The 20079-nt window shown below is 42.2% G+C and overlaps 1 protein-coding gene across 1 annotated transcript in view; it reads right to left on the minus strand.

Annotated features, from left to right (window-relative positions):
• The window catches only part of jakmip3 (Janus kinase and microtubule interacting protein 3), a 179795-nt gene that overhangs the window by 61270 nt on the left and 98446 nt on the right, over window positions 1-20079 (minus strand). Inside the window, exon 5 of the mRNA XM_048608918.1 lies at window positions 14764-14910. Within this exon, the coding sequence (XP_048464875.1) occupies window positions 14764-14910 (147 nt within the window). The remainder of the gene's footprint in view (window positions 1-14763; window positions 14911-20079) is intronic.

Here is a 20079-nt window from a genome sequence, read left to right on the forward strand (position 1 = left end):
TTGTTATTCACAGAGAAATCAGAAGCAATTCTTCCTGAATGCATTTACAATGTTTGCTACACCTAATCACAATGGGATTCTTCCCCCATGTATCTCAAACATCAGCTTCAGAAAAAACACCAATCACTGCACTGGCGTGACTTTGCTTTCTCCGGCTCAATCATCTCCATGGTTTGTCTGTGTGAAATTCAATGCCACATCAATCTCTGCTCAATCATACATAATCTTCCTTGAAGCTCTGTGGCCAATTTAAAACGGGTTCCGAGTACTGATATACAAATAATTTATGAGCAGTTGTTCCAAGTGCTGGTACCCTTAGCAGGGATCAGTGCTCTCATGAACAGTATGTGGCAAGTTATAAAATTGAACACTGATTTTCTGCTCATTAATTTTACGGGATCAAATAAAACAAGAACTGTGGGGCTGGAATTTGCCAACTTGTGAGCTTTTCTCCCCAGCATATAGAATTACGGAATTATCTCCTTGAATTTTTACAGCTATTTGTTCATTGTTTATTACCTCAGCCACATCTACATTCCTTAAAGCAACATCCCACTGTCATCCTGTTGCTGGGGTTTTTTTTTTGCTTTGATCTTGTCCAGAATTTTAAATTGGTTTCAGCCAGAATTGATTTTGCAGAAAAGCTTTTGAGAAGAATGGCTTGCAGATTTTCAGTGACTTTTCCTTGTGGAATTTACAAGGCTTTAATTCCAATTTTCTTTCATAATTTGATATGAACTGAGAGGGTTAGGAATAATCCGAAATGCCACTGTTTGTAACGTCTAAGGACAAAGTTAACGTATAAAATTTATGTAAATTTGTAGATCTGATTATTAAACCTGACAATTAAGGAGGGTCTTAAAAAGGCAAAGAATTTGATGGAAGATGGATTGAGCAGCTTTTCACTGAGTCCTGCAAGCCAGTGTTATAAATGGAGCTGGCAGATGAAAGAAGCAGGGAATGCAGTATCACCAGGGGTAAGAGGCAAATGTTTGCCAAAGACTAAAAACAGGCTCAACAGCTTGTTATGCAGGCTACGCTGCAAGTCAGTGATCAATTTAACACCGGATTTCTGCACAAGAAAACCACTTGCTGGTATAATGAGTAACTATCACAGACAATGTCATGACTATCACAGCCATTGTAGACTTTGCTTTAATCAACCTGTTCAGATGTGTTTTGACACACTTCTGAAACAGACTGGACTTGACCTAAGTCTTCCAGCTCAAAGCCTGGGACAATATCACTGCACCACAAGAGCCTTATCAAGTTCATTGTAACGTGAGAATTTCCACAGGAATACCCATGTAAGACTTTTCAGTGGTGTGCTTGGCTCATGTACAGATTTAATGCACAATAGATAAAGGAGAGTTGATGTTTCAGGTCGGGACCCTTCTTCAGAAAAATGGTTTGAACCTCAACTTTCCTGCTCCTCTGATGCTGCCTGGCCTGCTGTGTTCCTCCAGCTCCACGCTGTGTAATCCTTGACTCCAGCATCGGCAGTTCTTATTATCTCAGATAAAGGAGAGTGCTTGTTGTGACCAGTATTGCTGCCCTGCTAAATATTTCACTCTTTTGGAGTACTGAAGGGCAGACATTAAGCAAAAATCGTGAATAAAAGCACAATTACCTTGCTTCGCAGAATTTTAATGTTATTTTGTCATCTAAAATGAAAAGGAAGTGATTTAGTTTGGAAAGAAAATGAATTTGCCACTTATGCTGCATTACAGACAGTTCTTACTTCACTAATGCCCCTTTAGGGTTTTGCTGTGTCGCCATTTGGAAAATGTGTTAAGACTTAATTTGAAAGTTTGTGCTCCTAATTATTGAAGACTATTAGAATAACTGAAACTCCTTTAGGAGATTGAATCACAGTATAGCACCGAATCAGTATTGAAGAGAATTAAGGGAACATTCAAATCTGTTTATCATTAGTTACAAAATCAATGATTTATAAATTCTAGATTTAACCAGTTGTGGAATATTGCAGACTTAATTGGTTCAAAGGCCATGGAGAAAATGTACAAAGTAGAATCCAAAACCATGGAAACCCACGGGCTTCATGCTGATGTCCTATTTTACTGTCAGACAGCATTTTGCAAATCAGAGACTTATGGCAAGAATTTTGATCTTTTGCGAAGTTACAATCAGAAGCATCTCAGGCTTCCTGTATCGCTACGTAAAGATTTCAAAATGTACTTGAACTGCATTAAGATCTTTTAATTTTGAAAAACATTTATTTAGAATAAAGCTTCAGAATTAAACTTTATTGTTTGTGATAAAAACAGACGCTTTCTATACTAAATTAAACAACTCGCTGGAGGAGGAAAGTCTACAAATGTCCCCATCCTCAATGATGGAAAAGCCCAGCACATCAGTGCAAAACATAAGGCTGAAGCACTTGCAGCAATCTTCAGCCAGAAGTACCGAGTGGATCATCCATCTCGGCCTCCTCCAGTCATCCCCAGCCTTATAGATGCCACTCTTCAGCCAATTTGATTCACTCCATGTGATATCAAGAAACAATTGGAGACACTGCAAAGGCTACAGGTCCTGACAACATTCCGGCAATAGTATTGAAGACATGTGCTCCAGAACTTGCCGCTCGCCTAGCCAACTGGTTCCCGTAGTACAACACTGGCACCTACCCAACAATGTGGAAAATTGCCCAAGTATGTCTTGCACATAAAAAGCAGGACAAATCCAAACTGGCCAATTACCGCCCCATCAGTCTACTCACAATCATCCATAATGTGATGGAAGGTGTCATCAGTAGCATTATCAAGCAGTATCTGCTCAGCAATAACCTCCTTAGTGATGCCCAGTTTGGGTTCCACCAGGGCCACTCAGCTCCTGACCTCACTACAGCCTTGGTTCAAACATGGACAAAAGAGCCAAATTCCAAAGGCGAGGTGACAGCCCTTGACATCAGTTTGCATTCGACGAAGCATGGCATCAAGCAAAACTGGAATCAATGGATATCTGGGGGCAAACTCTCCGATGGTTGGAGTCATACCTGGTACATAGGAAGATAGTCATTGCATGTCAGTCATCTTAGCTCCAAGACATCTCTGCAGGAATTCCTCAGGGTAATGTCCTAGGCCTGACCATCTTCAACTGCTTCATCAATGACCTTCTCTCCATCATAAGGTCAAAAGTGGGGATGTTCACCGATGATTGCACAATGTTCTGCATGATTAGTGACTTCTCAGAAACTGAAGCAGTCCATGTGCAAATATAACTGTGCTATCAATCAGCGCCTGCTCAGAAATAACCTGATCAGTAATACCCAGTTTGGTTCCGCCAGGGCCACTCAGCTCCCCTGACCTCATTACAGCCTTGGTTTAAGCATGGACAAAAGAGCTGAATTCCAGAGGTGAGGTGAGAGGGACAGCCCTTGATATCAAAGCTGCATTCAACCGAGAGTGGCATCAAGGAGCCCTAGCAAAACTGGAATCAATGGATATCAGGGGGCAAACGCTCCGGTGGTTGGAGTCATACCTGACACATAGGGAGATGGTCGTGGTTGTGGGAGATTAATCATCTCAGCTCCAGGACATCTCCGCAGGAGTTCCTCAGGGTAGTGTCCTAGGCCCAACCATCTTCAGCTGCTTCATCAATGACCTTCCCTCCATCATAAGGTCAGAGATGGGGATGTTCACCAATGATTGCACAATGTTCAGCACCATTCGTGACTCCTCAGATACTGAAGCAGTCCATGTTCACATGCAACAAGATCTGGACAATATCCAGGCTTGGGCTGACAAGTGGCAAGTGACATTTGTGCCAGACAAATGCCAGGCTATGACCATCACCAATAAGAGACAATCTAACCACCGCCCCTTGACATTCAATGGTGTTACCATCACCGAATCCCCCACTATCAATATCCTGGGGGTTACCATTGACCAGAAACTCAACTGGACTCACTACATTAACACAGTGGCTACAAGAGCAGGCCAGAATCTGGGAATACTGTGGCGAGTAACTCATCTCCTGACTCCTCAAAGCCTGCCCACCGTCTACAAGGCACAATTCAGGAGTGTGATGGAATACACCCCACTTGCCTGGATGAGTACAGCCCCAACAACACTCAAGAAGCTTGACCCCATTCAGGACAAAACAGCCCACTTGATTGGTATTACATCTACAAGCATTCACTCCCTCCACCACCGACGCTCAGTAGCAGCAGTGTGTGCTATCTACAAGATGCACTGCAGAAATTCACCAAAGATCCTCAGACAGCATCTTCCAAACCCACGGCCACTTCCACCTAGAAGGACAAGGGCAACAGATATATGGGAACACCACCACCTCAAAGTTCCCCTCCAAGTCACTCACCATCTTGACTTGGAAATATATTGCCATTCCTTCACTGTCGCTGGGTCAAAATCCTGGAATTCCCTCCCTAATAGCATTGTGGGTCAACCCACAGCAGGTTCAAGAAGGCAGATCACCACCACCTTCTCAAGGGCAACTAGGGATGGGCAAGAAATGCTGGTCAGCCAGCGACGCCCACATCCCACAAAAACAAACAGAAAAAAAAAAACAAGATCTGGACAATATCCAGGCTTGGACTGACAAGTGGAAAGTAAGATTTGCAGCACATAAATGCCAGGCTATGACCATCACCAATCAGAGACAATCTAACCACCGCTCCTTGACATTCAATGATGTTACCATTTCTGAAACCCCACAATCACATTGTGGGGATACCATTGACCAGAAAGTCAACTGGACTTGCCACATAAACGCAGTGGCCACAACAGCAGGTCAGAGATTAGGAATACGGTGGCGAGTAACTAACCTCCTGACTCACCAAAGTCTGTCCATCATCTACAAGGCATAAGTCAGGAGTGTGATGGAATACTCCCCACCTGCCTGGATGAGTGCAGCTCCAACAACACTCAAGAAGCTTGACACCATCCAGGACAAAACAGTTTGCTTGACTGGCACCATATCCACAAACATCAACTCTCTCCACCACCGATACTCAGTAGCAGCAGTGTGTACTATCTACAAGATGCACTGCAGAAGTTCACCAAAGATCTTTAGACAGCTCCGTCCGAAACCATGACCACTTCCACCTAGAAGGACAAGGGCAGCAGATACCTGGGAACACCACTACCTTCAAGTTCCCTCCAAGCCACTCACCATCTTGACATGGAAATATGTTGCCATTCCTTCACTATCGCTGGATCAAAATCCTGGACTTACCTCCCTAATGGCACTGTGGGTCAACCCACAGCAGGTCAACTGCAGCAGTTCAGGAAGGCAGCTCACCACCACCTTCTCAACAGCAACTAGGGATGGGCAATAAATGCTGACCAGCCTGCGACACTCATGTCACAAATGAATAAAAAGGTAACATAATAGCTGAATTAAACATTAAAAAAAAATTGAAGCTTGGTTTGGTGAAGGAACATGTTGACTAAAGAAGCTACCTAGCTACCCCTTTTGTCTTGTGTGGGATAGTTTTGGGGAAGCCTGGAAGGCGCAGTTCAGGAACAAGAGAGTACAACAGATAGCTTTTATGTTATTAATAAAAAATCTGTTACAAGGACCTGCTTTATAATTAGAAGGAGGTTAGATGCTAGAGTATCCATTCAGGGAAAAAGGACATGCTTAAGACAAACTCTGAAATTAATCACTTTGGAATCTTTGATGTTCATCTGATGAATGCCAACAGCAGAGTCAAGTTTCAAGTGTTTAATGGTAGGTATTGCATTTTAATCACTTTATGCTATGTTTTATTTGATTTAATATGTATAATAAACGCACTTTGGAATATAGCTTGCTCTAGTTTCTAAGCGTCACGTGCAAAAGGTAACATCTATTAAAAAAATGTAGAATCATCGGAGATTTCATGCAGGTCATTTTTTTTCTCCTAGTAGTAATGGGTGAAAAATCATTTGAATGCCCAAGATGCATTTCAGTTGTATGAAACTGTAAAACAAAATCTGCTATAATTGTAAATATATCCTTAACAGTACAAAGAATACTGGTCATGGGGGTGTGGGGGAATCAATTCATTAGACGTCCATTCATGATATAGTTATCTTCAACCAGACACCAATGTTATGTCACATAATGTTTATAAAAATCCTTAACTAGAACAGTTATGAAAAGCCACAGTCAACTCAGAACTCGGCCGTAGATGGACTTCTCTTTAAGCTGTATCTTTTCATTTTCTTTTAAACTATCAAAATAGTGCCGGATTATGGTAACAAATGAAAGCTTTTCAATATATTTTATTGTATTTCACTATAAAATACATGTGACAGTAAATCATGCATTCATTCATTCAAAACATGCAACATAAGCAAAACGTTGTGGATGTCAAACAGAACATGTTGAAGAAACTCAGCAGGAATGGCAGCATCTGTGGAGAGATGAATAGAGTTAATATTTCGATTCTGGCATGGCTTATCTTTAGAAGTCAAGGGAATTAGAAAGCGGAGTGTTTTTAATGCTTTGACAGAGGTGAAGGTGGAGTGAGATGGTGAGGAGGTCCAGTGCAAAAGACAAAGGGGTCACTAATTGTGGTGAAAGAGGAACAGAGATGTAAAATGGATGCAAACCAAGGGAGATAGTAGGCTCCCCACTATCCCCACCATCCCCGGCACCTTTCCCTGCAACTGCAGGAGGTGCTACACCTGCCCCTTCACCTGCCCCCTCACTTCCATCCCAGGCCCCAAAAAAAACCTTCCACATTAAACAGATGTTCATCTGCACATCCGCTAATGTTGTCTATTGTATCCGCTGTTCCTCTACAACGGGGAAACCAAGCGGAGGCTCGGAGACTGCTTTGTGGAACACCTACGCTTGGTTCACGACAAACGACAACACCTCCCAGTCGCAAACCACTTCAACTCCCCCACCCCCTCCCTGGATGACATGTCCATCCTGGGCCTCCTCCAGTGTCACAACAATGCCACCCGGAAACTGGAGGAGCAGCACCTCATATTCCGCCTTGGAAGCCTACAGCCCAATGGTCTCAACGTGGACTTTACTAGCTTCAAAGTATCCCCACCCCTGACCTCATCCCAAGACCAGCGCCCCCCCCATCCCCGCCTCCTTGACCTGTCCGTCTTGTCTCCCATCTATCTGCTCCACTATCCACCTTCTATCACTGCCCCCCTTTCTATATATTTCAGAGTCCCCTTCCCCTCCCCCATTTCCGATGAAGGGTCCAGACCCAAAACATCAGCTTTCCTGCTCCTCTGATGCTGCCTGGCCTGCTGTGTTCATCCAGCTCCACACCTTGTTATCCAAGGTATTTAAGGGAGAGTGTTTAAGGATCTGCAGAGAGTAACGTAAACAAAACATCGCCATGGGTTGGTTGTTGTTGTTGGGGTGGGAGGGGGGGGGGGGGGGGGGGAGGGTCATTGAAGAGAATGGAAGAAAAATGGAAGCCAAATACTATGCATTCAGACACTAAAGTTGTGGAATTAGATAATGAATCCTCAAAGCTGTAAAGTGCCTCAGCAGAAATAGAGGTGCTGTTCCTCAACCTTGCATTGTGATTTGTCGGAATATTGAGCAGGTCCAGGATTGAAATGTTAGTGAGAGAGCAAGGTGATTTTTTGAAATGGCAAGGAACTGGGAGGTCAGTGTCGTTCCTGCAGGCAGAGCAGTGGTATTCTGTTGTATTTGCTGCTCACAATGCAGTCTTCTCTAATTTGGTAATATCAAATGCAGAACTGGGTGATCAATTTGTGAACCATCTTCACTGTCGATAGGAACAACAAAATATCTTCCAAAATTTGGTAGACCAGGTAACTTCATTAAAAAAAATGATACCAGATAGGCAATGGGTAACATTTAAGCATGAATGCATGCATTAAAACAGTGATACACACCTTTCAGGTCAAATAACTAGGGGTCATAGTCTCTGGATATAGGGTAGGCTATTTCAGGCCGAGAAAAAATTTCTTTATTCAGAGGGTGGCGAACCTATGGAATTCTTTACTACAAAAGGCTGCGGAGGCCAAGTCAAGTGAACATATTTAAGAACGATAATAGTGAAAGTTCTAGAGGCTAAGCATGTCAAGGGGTATCGGGAGAGAACAGGGGCACGACATTGAAATAAAGGATCGTGTTGAATTGCAGAGCAGGCTCAATGAGCTGAAAGGCCTACTCCTGCTCCGATTCTGTGTTTCCATTATAAATAAAAAGACATGACCACATGCAATGTTATTGATAGAGAAAGTATTCATTTCTAATCATCTGAGAGAGATTTACAGCTATATTAAACATACTGTTTAACTAATAATACATGTTCTATATAGTCCGTTTAGTACACAACTATTCATGTACAAGGTTATAGGTGTATGATATATTTCTCCAATGGGTGTATCTCATGTTCCAACACCAAAGTTGGCAGGATATGCTGACAACTCCATAAAGTGTTCACTACTGGGAGTACAAGCAATCGTACGAGTTAAAGCGCTGGGGTCTCTCAGCAGGGAGGGGAGAAGAGGCCTAGGTTGACTGTAAGAGCTGTGATGTGAGATCAGATGGCATGAAAACAACTGGCAGCAATCTCTTTTAAAAGAAAACAAACAACGTCTGTTCCACTTATTAAACGAAAGGCAAACAATCCTTGAATAACCTCTTAAAACTGTCAATCAAACTGCCTGAACTTCCCTCCACTGAATTAAGTGGTCCTGGAGCTTTTGAAACTTGGTTAGACATCCTTAAAGGGCTCAGCTGTCATAACAAACCATGCAGCCCACAGATGAAGAAGTCTATTGAAATTGTGAAAACAGATGCTGCTACACCAGATGGTCTGTCAATCAATACAGTGGTGTTAATTCTTTTTTCTCTAAATGGAAGATGCAGACAGTTATCTTTTTTCAAATTTAAAAGGCTAAGACAAATTTCTAATGATGACATTTCAATTACATATGCACATTTTGCTTCAGTTTTGAAAATAACACGATTTTAAATGAGAAAACTTCTCCAATGCTTCTCAACACTTACCCAATGCTGGTGAATATGGTGTTCCACTTACCTGTGCACGATTGATCCCCATAACAAAACGCTGTATTAAAAAAAGATTACAGTAACTACTGAGACAAAAAGAAAGTTTTATTGTTTTTTAAAGTTTGTGAATGGAATAACTCCAGCAGTAGGTAACTATTTTACTTGGGACTGTGAGGTGCTGTGAACCACACATTCTTACCAAAGGTGACCTAACTAATCTAAGCTTCTGGGGAGGTGCAAGAGGAGGGGAATGGCTAGATTACCAATTCCTCAAGCCAGCAAAAGTAGGAGATAACAAGGTGTAGAGCTGGATGAACACAGCAGGCCAAGCAGCATCAGAGGAGCAGGAAGGCTGACGTTTCGGGCCTAGACCCTTCTTCAGAAAAATGTTGGGATTGGAGCAGAGGGCTGCACGTTCTGTGGGAGAGAGGTTGGAGTGGGTGAGAGGGGTGGAGAGGTTGAGGCGATTGATGTCACCATGTTGGGATTGGAGCGGAGGGAGAGGAGGGCTGCACGTTCTGTGGGGGAAAGGTTGGAGTGGGTGAGAGGGGTGGAGAGGTTGAGGCGATTGATGTCACGATGTTGGGATTGGAGCGGAGGGAGGAGTGCTGCTTTTGGTACCCTTATTCCACGTGCACAGACGTAGTCAGAAACATGAATTTACTTGGGAAATTCCAAAATTGGGTTCCTACCCCAGCTCGAGTCAGTCTGATTTGCCAAAAGTCCAGGCCATTGCTTCAGGCTAAGAGATAGAAAGCAGGGCATGATGGTCGAGCAATGTTTCTGTGACTGGAAGTCTGTTTCTTGTGGGGTTCTGCAGACTTGGTGCTGGACCCTGGGGGCTGTTTGTAGTGTACATCAGTGATCTGGACATAAATGTAGGTGGTATGATCAAGAAGTTGGTGGATGACATGGAAATTAATTGTGTGGTAAGTAGTGAAGAGGATATGCATAAATACAGGATAGACTGGTCAGGTATGCAAAAAAGTAGAATTTGGAATTCAACTCCAGAAAATTGTGAAGTAATGCACTGGAGAATGGCTAACAAAGCAAGTGAATACATTATGAATCGCTGGAACCTGCAAAATGGAGATCCCTGTAGGTAGCAGCACAGGTGGTTATGAAAGCAGACGGGTTACCTGCCTTTTTAATATCTTAATTTAATTAGCTGAGGAATAAAATGCAAGATCAAGGGGTTTTGCTGGAATTGTATAAAACACTGGTTAGGCCATAACTGCAGATCTGCATGTGGTTTTGGTCACAAAATTATAGGAAGGATATGATTGCACTAGAGAGGATACAGAGGATATCAGGATGCTGTCTGTGTGAAGCACTGATGGATTGACTGGTATGGCACAACATGGCAATGGGAAGCATGGATTATATGAGCATGTGGGTAGTGCAGAATGAGCGAATGCTAAGACAGTAGCCTTGTCCATTCCATGATCTGGGTCTCTGAACATGCACACTGTATCCCTACCACAGCCTTCTCAATTGTATTTGCCATTGCAGGCCTGTAAGCGGCCTGCAAGTATATCAGAGAGGTGCCATGATGTGGTGGCAGATGCTGGATGCCAATGTCTGCTGATGTAGGTTGTGTGTGACTCATGCCTGTGGATTGCGCTCTGCGATGTTGCTGGCAAGATGGATGCCATTCAGAGAGCCAAATCTGTCAGGTACATGCTCTGGTTTCCTTACTGAATTTTCCTGCTGTCTAACTTGTTTCAAGAGTTTGGTAGGATGGGAGTCTGTGTATTAATGAGGCAAGTTGTGGCATTAAAGCAAGTATTAATTAATTCCCGTCAACTGGCATCTCACAACTGTCCAGCAAGAATCTTAGCCGCTGCGTTTGAAAAGCAATAACAGATGGAGCAAAATCATCTTGATGTCGAGATGGGACTTGCCATACTTGTCATCCAATTCTGCCATACATTTCATCATAACTCATGTTTCTCACATGCCTGTAAGATTCTGCCCTTTGACTTAATTCTTCTGATAAAGAGAACATGTGAGCCTTATTCTCTATTATACATTACTGTCAAATTTTGCTTTCTGCACACAAAATAAAATCTCAGAACAGCTGAATCAACGTGGTAATGTTTAAGATGAATAATATCACTGACTTAACAATGCTGGTTTAAATGCATTTTCCATGTCATTGTGAATTTATTTGCAGCACATATCCCTGAAGCTGAGCAGACTCCTGGACCTATTGTTGTTGCTTGGTCATCACTTAAAGAATGATTTATCATCAGTGCTGGTAGCTTATAAACATTTGCCTTTGGATACTACAGCACAAAAGTCATGTACAATCAACTGTTATTTTATTCATTCAGGCAAAATGTAGTTACAAAGCAGACAGTGCATGTCGGCAGCAAATTTTCATTCATAACAGGGAAAAAAAATGAATTATACTTATTTCTTAATCAAATTTAAAGCACATATCCTCATCTATGCTTAGATAATGCATTACTATGCTGGTGTTTCTTTAGGTGTTCTTTTGGGACAGAGATGAGGAGAGATGTTTTCTCTTTAACGTTTGTGTGACTTTAGAACTCTGCCTCGGAAGTTGATGGAGGCAAGGTATTTGAATATTTTTAAAGGTGGAGATGAATGAATGCTTATTAGCAATAGAATTGAAGATTATCAGGGTGGATGGGAATGTGAGGTTTGAAACACTAACAGATCAGCGACGATCTTACTAAATGGTGAAGCAAGTTCAAGGAGCCGAAAGGCCTATTTCTGCTCCAAATTTGTATGCTTGCATGTTTTTTACTAACCTGCCATAACTTACCAGGTTCTCTAAATGTCCACTGAAGGAACTGGAATTAATTGTGGGAATTCAGTCAAACTATTTATAACACTCATATGTAAAAAGTATTAGCTAGTAACTAGACTATTCACTCAACTTAATATGAACAAAATTCTACTCTTTTTGCAATGCCGATAAACATTACTAGTCTACAAATTTCTATTAGGTAATGAATGAACTGCCACCAGCTATTTATCTAACTCAGGTCAATGTAGAAATTTCAACAGCATGCCACATTGGAGATGCTTGAGATAAAAAAAATCACAGTTGGGATTCATTATTGTTTGAAACAGAAGTGACCTAGTATCAGCATTCAACTTTAACTTAAATAAGAAACAATTAAAAAGGTCACTGTATTGGTCCTGGTTATCCAACAAAATCCTGGTTAGATCCCATTTGTTGTAAGCAGATCTGGGTACCACACCTTAGGAAGAATATGTTGGCCATGGTGGGAGTATAATGTAGTTTAACAAGAATGATGCTTGGATTTCACTGGTTAAGTTATGAGAAGCAATTATACAAATTAACCATGTTTTCTCTTGAATTTAGAAGCTTAAGAGGTGATCTGATTGAAGTCTTCAAGATTTTCACAGGAGAGACAGGGTAGATAAAGATAATCTATTTTCACTGGTTGGGGATGCTGGAACTGAGAGATGTTAGGAAGCACTTCAACATTTAAAGGGTGGTAGGTGTTTGGAACTCTTTACCATAAATGGCAGTGGATGCTGGATCAGTTGTAAATTTTAAATCTAAGGTAGAAAAAAATTTTGTTAAGCAAAGGTATCATGGGATATGGGCCAAAGACAGGGATATGGAGTTAGGCCACAGATCAATCATGATCTCATTGAAAGGTGGAACAAGCTCAAGGGGCTGAACTTATGATTTTCCTCTTCCCTATGATTCCCACTTCTTCCAAAGACAAGCTGCCACTATTAGAACCCACATTAGCTCAATCCATGACTAAAATTTCATCTTATAAATTGAATATTCTTTGCTCCAGTCCTACTAGAGTTCCCTTCTGCAACTTCCACACAGGAACAGTGACGACTATGTTGGTGCTAATTCCTGCTTTCACCTAGAACTGGAAAATTTCCTGACTTACATTTCCAATTTGATCCCCCTTATACTCTCACATGACCCATCCCTGTCTTTTCCTTTCCCTTGTCTTCTTTATCTACATTTCAGAAATCAGCCATCAATTAATATCTACAATAAACCCAGGGATTCCACAGCCGCCATTAATTGGGACACCTGGCCAATTTGCTGCTTCCTTCTAACCGCTGCAATCTGCAAAAATGACCAGGGGATGAGATGGAGACAAAATTCTGAACTCACCAATATCCATTCCTGGTCAGAATGGGCTGAATCCCAGCCCCTTGACACGGCCAGGCAGCTTCATATTCAGCAACACTACTCGATGCAAAAGGCATGATCTTCATTGTCTTCCGTGTTTCTCTTTGCCTTCCTCATGCCCAGGGCTCTACATTTGCTGCTGAAAATTACGACCCTCGTTTGTACTTGCTCCTAGGTCTGTGCACCTTGAACCCAGATCCAGCTGTTATCATGCTTGTGATCAGCTGCACTCACAATGCTTACTGTAACTCACCACCCCCACCCCATGGCTCCATGATCAGTTTCGACTTGTTTCCCATTTACGGCTTCAAAGTGGGTTTGGTAGACTTACTGTCCTCTTAACATTGGGAAAGTGGAGAAATCTATTTTGACATAGGCAGTGGCCTGATGTCCAAACCATCTGTGAATTCAGACAATAGGCTCCTTTTAAAGTGGAAACTGATTCCAATGGTACAGAATAGGAAGCTTCCTCACTTCCCTCGGTCTCTAAAGGTAGGAGCCAGTGCTCAACTCTTGGGTGTGCAACAAAATGCTTTGGCCACTGCCGTTCCAACAGCCAAGATGGCAACCGTGACTTGCTTTGTGTGACAGCTCTGGCCTGATTTTCAGCTCTTGTTTTGATGAACTGGTGCTGGGTTGGAAGACTCAACTGACAAATTCAAATGAATTAGTGTTGTCCAAATATAGGTGTACCTTCATCACCCGAATGTGCAAACGTGTTTCATTGGTCATTCTCCTGAATGCAAAAAATTTACACCATGTGACCTTGCCATGATTGGCTGTATGTATTCCTGCAGGTTTTAATTACATGGTCTGTAGCTTAACTGACCCAAATGGTGAAAATGCCTTTTATCCTCATTTCCAACATTTTTGAAACCAGCAGACAGAGATTTTCAAAGAAAGAGAAATCAATGTTTTTTAAAAAAAATTCTAATGATATTTCACACATGTTCAGGAGATTAATTCCCTAAGATTACAAGTCAATCCTGAAGGGTGCCAACCTTAATGATGTAGTGCCTGAATTAAAACCTTCAAAATAGCAGCTGACAAAGAGAATGTGCAGACTGTCTGTGGATTAATGAAGCAAATGTTTTTTTTCCCCCCTCATACCATTCGTTTGTCTTTTCGTTTGAACACTCATAATAAATAGTGCTGGTAGAAATAAAGCAAAGCAGGCAGAGGGCGATGCTGAAACATGGACTGGATAATTGCAGACATGTTAATGATTTTATAAAAAGGGAAAGTCTTAAATAGCAAGTAAATAAATGTTAGTGTTAAAAGTACGTATTGGTTAGTTGAGGGTTCAAAAAATAGGTTCTTTTTGCTGTAACCAACATTTATTAATCGGAAAAGGACATAGAGATGCCCTGTAGTAATTCTGTTAAACAATCTCTTGAGTTTATTCTGCCACTGTCATTTGTGTCAGGTACCATTGTGGCATTTTCTGGTGATGAGCATTACTGGCAGGGATAGAATACATTAAAGACAGGATAAAATGATTGGGCAGTGGATAATCCCAGTATTTGTGGTTTAAATGTGTACAATATTTTGATACATGAAAAAGCACAACACAGCTCCCATCTGTGAATGGAATTTGTATGACAACCTACCATTCTTATATTTTCCTGTGTGAGAAATTTGAGTTTATTTTCCATACGCCGTAGAGCATGGCTCATTTCTTCATTTTTTCTACTAAGGCGTCTCTTTTTGTCCAGGAGGGGCTTGTACTGACTTTCAGCTTCACGTAAACGCTTGAGCTAAAGTAAAAATATAGAATAAGAGGGATTGATTTGAATAATCATAGACTTGGAATACAAAAGTCTGAGCTTTAGCAATGGAAGTACTGGCAGGAACAGTGTTATATGTAAATTGACAGACTAACGTTCCCTGTTTAAGTAAAAACTACATAAATAGAACATTAGTGATCACAAACTTTAATCAAAAACCAAAATCTCTACTTAGATAATTTATCTATGAATTGAAGAACACTGCAAATAAAACAAGCATGGTATCTTCTGCCCCTATTTTCATTCATTTATACAGGGTGTAAACCTGTATTTATTTAAATCATTCAAAGACTTTTGCTTTAAAATAAATATGCAGTATGGTCCTGAATATATGTATTGTTTATTTACAGCATAAACTGCACACATGATGCACAACAACTCATTTTAATGCATTTATTATCTATTAAATATATATTAAAATGTTGGCAAGTTATGTACAGCTGTATAAAACTTTAGTTCGGCCACATTTGAAATATTGCGTGCAGTTCTGGTCAGCACACTACCAGAAGGGCGTGGATGCTTTAGAGGGAGTGCAGAGGACAGTTACCAGGATGGTGCCTGATCTGGAGGGTTTTAATTATGAGGAGAGCTTGGATAAACTGGGATATTTTCACTGGAAAGACAGAGGCTGAGGGATGACCTGATAGAGGTTTACAAAATTATGAGAGGCATGGATAGGGTGGATAGTCAGAGGCTTCTTTCCAGGATGGAAAGGTCAACTACAAGAGGGCACAAGTTCAAGGTGAGGGGGGCAAAGTTGAGGGGAGAAGTGCAGGGAAAACTTTTCACACAAGGGTGGTGGGTTCCAGAAATGCATTGCCAGTGGAGGTGGTGGAAGCAGGCACGTTAGCAACATTTAAGGTGCATCTTGATAGGCACATGACCAAGAGGCAAACAGAGGGATAAAAACCGTGTATGGTCAGTAAGTAGTGGGTCTAAATAAGGATTAGCAATCAGCGCAGGCTTGATGGGCCAAAGGGCCTGTTCCTGTACTGCATTTTATTGTATTGTATATTTAAAATAAGCATGTTGCAATATTGTCTTTTAAATTACACTAACAACTCCCATATCAGATTTTGTAAATGGAAACCCCATTTTCAAATAGTCAACAGTTATCTACATTATCTATCATTGCTGTGCTGTGTTTCAAATCTACAATGTAAAAAGAATTGTCATGTATGTTAGCTCCAAACTCAACAGTGGAATTGGAATTGTATCTTAGCACCAGGATTTGGTGTACCTAAGCAATTTCATATCAAAGTTTTTTTTATTGTAACCTCATACTCTGAAATGTTATATATACAGCTGCTTAAACCCCCATACACTCTAACTGAGAAGGAAGATGCTCCTCTGGACACAAAGCCATCTCAAAGGACATATTCTTAGTCCTATTTCAAAAGGTCTCCATGCCACTTAATTAATCAGGCGTCAATTTACCCAATACTCTGGGGAACTTTTTAAAGAAATTCATTCACTGGATGAGCCAGCATTTATTGCCCATCCCTAATTGCCCAGAAGGCAGTTAAGAGTCAACCACATTGCAGTGGGTCAGGAGTCACATGTAGGCCAGACCAGGTAAAGATGGCAGCTTCCTTCCCAAAGGACATCAGTGAACCAAATGGGTTTTTTTTTATCCTGACAATCAACAATGGTTTCATGGTCATCACTAGACTCTTAAGTCCAGATTTTCATTGAATCCAAATTCCACTATCTGCCCGTGGCAGGGTTCAAACCCAGGTTCCTGGAACATTATCTAGGTCTATGGATTAGCAGATCAGTGATAATACCATTAGGCCATTGCATCCCCTAAAGTCTACAGACCAAAGCCAATCAAGTAGACTCTTTGTCCTGGCTGGTGTTGAACTTCTTGAATGCCATTGCAATTGTGCCTGCCCTGATGAGTACGATATATCATCATACCTCTGAATTATACTTTTAGATAATGTAGAGGTTGGAGAAGTTAGAAATGCACTACCCTCTCATTTTCTCATGTAGTCACAGAATTTATGTGGCTCATCTGCAATGGAGTTTTTGATTAATGAAATCAGTGTAATTCGATGCCCCCCATTCAGTTGGCAAATGTTTCCATGATCTCAAAAAATGAAGGTTTGGTTATTCTGTTTTATAAAGTTTACTGTTGCAGTGGTTCTACAGGAAAAAGTGACATAATCCTTAGTATGAAATTATATTTCTATTGTTTATCTGTTCTTTATTGTTAGGTTTGGATTACCCAAATGACCTTCAAATAGGATTCAAAGATAAGATTAGGTCTTAAAGGACAAATAAAGTATAACAACAAAACAAGATTTAATGATTAAAATAGAAAGTGAATGGTCTTGAACAGCATTTCATTGACAAGAGTTATGGCTATAAATATAAAACATACATATCTTCTAGATTAAGCTGTGTGTGACTCGGGATGAAAATGGTATGGTCAAGTCGCCACAATCCTAGCAGATGATAGAGCTGCTCTCTCATTAGAAAGAGGCAGCTGGTGATAGTTTAACCTGAAGGTCACCACACCTCAGGCAAGGGGAAAGGTCGAGAAGGATAGTCCTTCATGGCGCTCTTAGTTAGGGTGGGAAGTGAACCCATACTGTTGGCGTCACTCTGTATTATAGGGCAACTATCCAGCCAACTGAGCTAACCAACTCCCTGAATCATCAAGCCCTTATAGAGCAGCATTTGTTTTGGTTTGTATTCCTGAATCACACTATATTACAGTTCTATAACATGGCAAATGCAAGCAGAAATACTGCAGTAGAATTCAGCATAAATCATAACAGCATGAGCTAAGACCCATTAAAAAAACAATATAGCAAAGAAGCTTACAAAGAAGATTGTAGAATATCTTTATTGGACTTCTTGCTCATACTTTAAACTTACAAGTATCTTAATTTTGTAAATTTCAAGTAAATTCATAGAGTCAAGTTTAATGGAGGTGACAGTGATCCAGCCTGTATATTGCAGAACCATTGAGAATCCCATGGTGGTTTTCAACAGGAGGCTTGATACTATTCTGAGGTAATCAGGCACTTACCTGGACAGCACTGAGTATCGCACTGGATTAAGGCCTCAGTAAGGTGGATATCCTACCCAGAAGTGCTGTTAACCAATTAGACATTAGCAGTTCTACTGTACAATACAATGCCACCAACATCAGTGTCTGTACCAGTATTGTACTGAGCCTACTGAGGGGCCTCCTGAGAGACAAGGGAAGGGACAGGGGAGTGGGGAGGGATGAGATTCCCAGGGAGAAGTTTACTAGCTAGAGAGAGCAAGGGGGTCAAAACAAGCAGGGGATTTGTCTTTTTGCGAGCTCCCTTTCCCAATGCTCAGCACAGAGTATCTTTGGAAAAAGCATGCCCCCACCACCACCAAGGCCATGGACAAACCCAATAGGTTCCCCAACCCCACACACTTCAATTCAACAATCAGTGGCAGTGAAATGAGGCCTTTATGTGCCTCCTAAGTGGCCAGCTAAGGGCCTCCATTGATCTCCACTGGTGTCCATATGGGAATGACATCTGTGAGGGTTCATGCTTGGTTTTGATTGGAGTAGGGGAGACAGCAGTGAGATCTTGATTCCATACCTTCCTGCCCAATTATCTGTCCCCTCCTCACCACCACACCCATCCGAGCTTTCCTCCGCCTGTAATTTCAGCACATCTTGTTTGATGTAATGCGATATACAAATGGGACGGGATGTTAACTGGAAACCCACCCTCTCCTTTACTCTATCAGTTGCAATTGCTGCAAAACCAGGAAGACCCAGGAATCAGGAAGGACGAGAAAGAAACCTACTCTGGGAAAAATAAATAAATAGTTAATGTGGATTTAGCTAGGTGTTTTCTGTAAAAGACTAGAGAAAAACAAAAAAAACTAAATGAATATCTTCAGTTGTTGAATTGCCTGTTTATGCAATGGAGTGTTGTACTGTAAATGGGATGAATAGCAGTGTTCAGAGCTGGATGAACACAGCAGGCTAAGCAGCATCATAGGAGCAGAAAGGCTGACGTTTCGGGCCTAGACCCTTCATCAGAAATGGGGGAGGGGAAGGGGGTTCTGAAATAAATAGGGAGAGAGGGGGAGGCGGATAGAAGATGGATAGAGGAGAGGATAGGTGGAGAGGAAACAAACAGGTCGAAGAGGCGGGGATGGAGCCAGTAAAGGTGAGGGTAGGTGGGGAGTTAGGGAGGGGATAGGTCAGTCCAGGGAGGATGGACAGGTCAAGGGGGCGGGATGAGGTTAGTAGGTAGGAGATGGAGGTGCGGCTTGAGGTGGGAGGAGGGGATAGGTGGGAGGAAGAACAGGTTAGGGAGGCGGGGACGAGCTGGACTGGTTTTGGGATGCGGTAGGGGGAGGGGAGATTTTGAAGCTTGTGAAATCCACATTGATACCATTGGGCTGCAGGGTTCCCAAGCGGAATATGAGTTGCTGTTCCTGCAACCTTCGGGTGGCATCGTTGTGGCACTGCAGGAGGCCCAGGATGGACATGTTGTCTGAGGAATGGGAGGGGGAGTTGAAATGGTTCGCGACTGGGAGGTGCAGTTGTTTAGTGCGAACCGAGCGTAGGTGTTCTGCAAAGCGGTCCATCATGTCCATCCTGGGCCTCCTGCAGTGCCACAACGATGCCACCTGAAGGTTGCAGGAACAGCAACTCATATTCCGCTTGGGAACCCTGCAGCCCAATGGTATCAATGTGGTTTCACAAGCTTCAAAATCTCCCCTCCCCTTACCGCATCCCAAAACCAGTCCAGCTCGTCCCCGCCTCCGTAACCTGTCCTTCCTCCCACCTATCCCCTCTTCCCACCTCAAGCCGCACCCCCATCTCCTACCTTGTAACCTCATCCTGCCCCCTTGACCTGTCTGTCCTCCCTGGACTGACCTATCCCCTTCCTAACTCCCCACTTACACTCACCTTTACTGGCTCCATCCCTGCCTCTTCGACCTGTTTGTTTCCTCTCCACCTATCCTCTCCTCTATCCATCTTCTATCCGCCTCCCACTCTCTCCCTGTTTATTTCAGAACCCCCTTCCCCTCCCCCTTTTCTGATGAAGGGTCTAGGCCCGAAACGTCAGCCTCTCTGCTCCTCTGATGCTGCTTGGCCTGCTGTGTCCATCCAGCCCTGCACCTTGT

Source organism: Rhincodon typus, chromosome 20 (genome assembly GCF_021869965.1).
Source record: "Rhincodon typus isolate 14 chromosome 20, sRhiTyp1.1, whole genome shotgun sequence".
Taxonomy (NCBI): Eukaryota; Metazoa; Chordata; class Chondrichthyes; order Orectolobiformes; family Rhincodontidae; genus Rhincodon; species Rhincodon typus.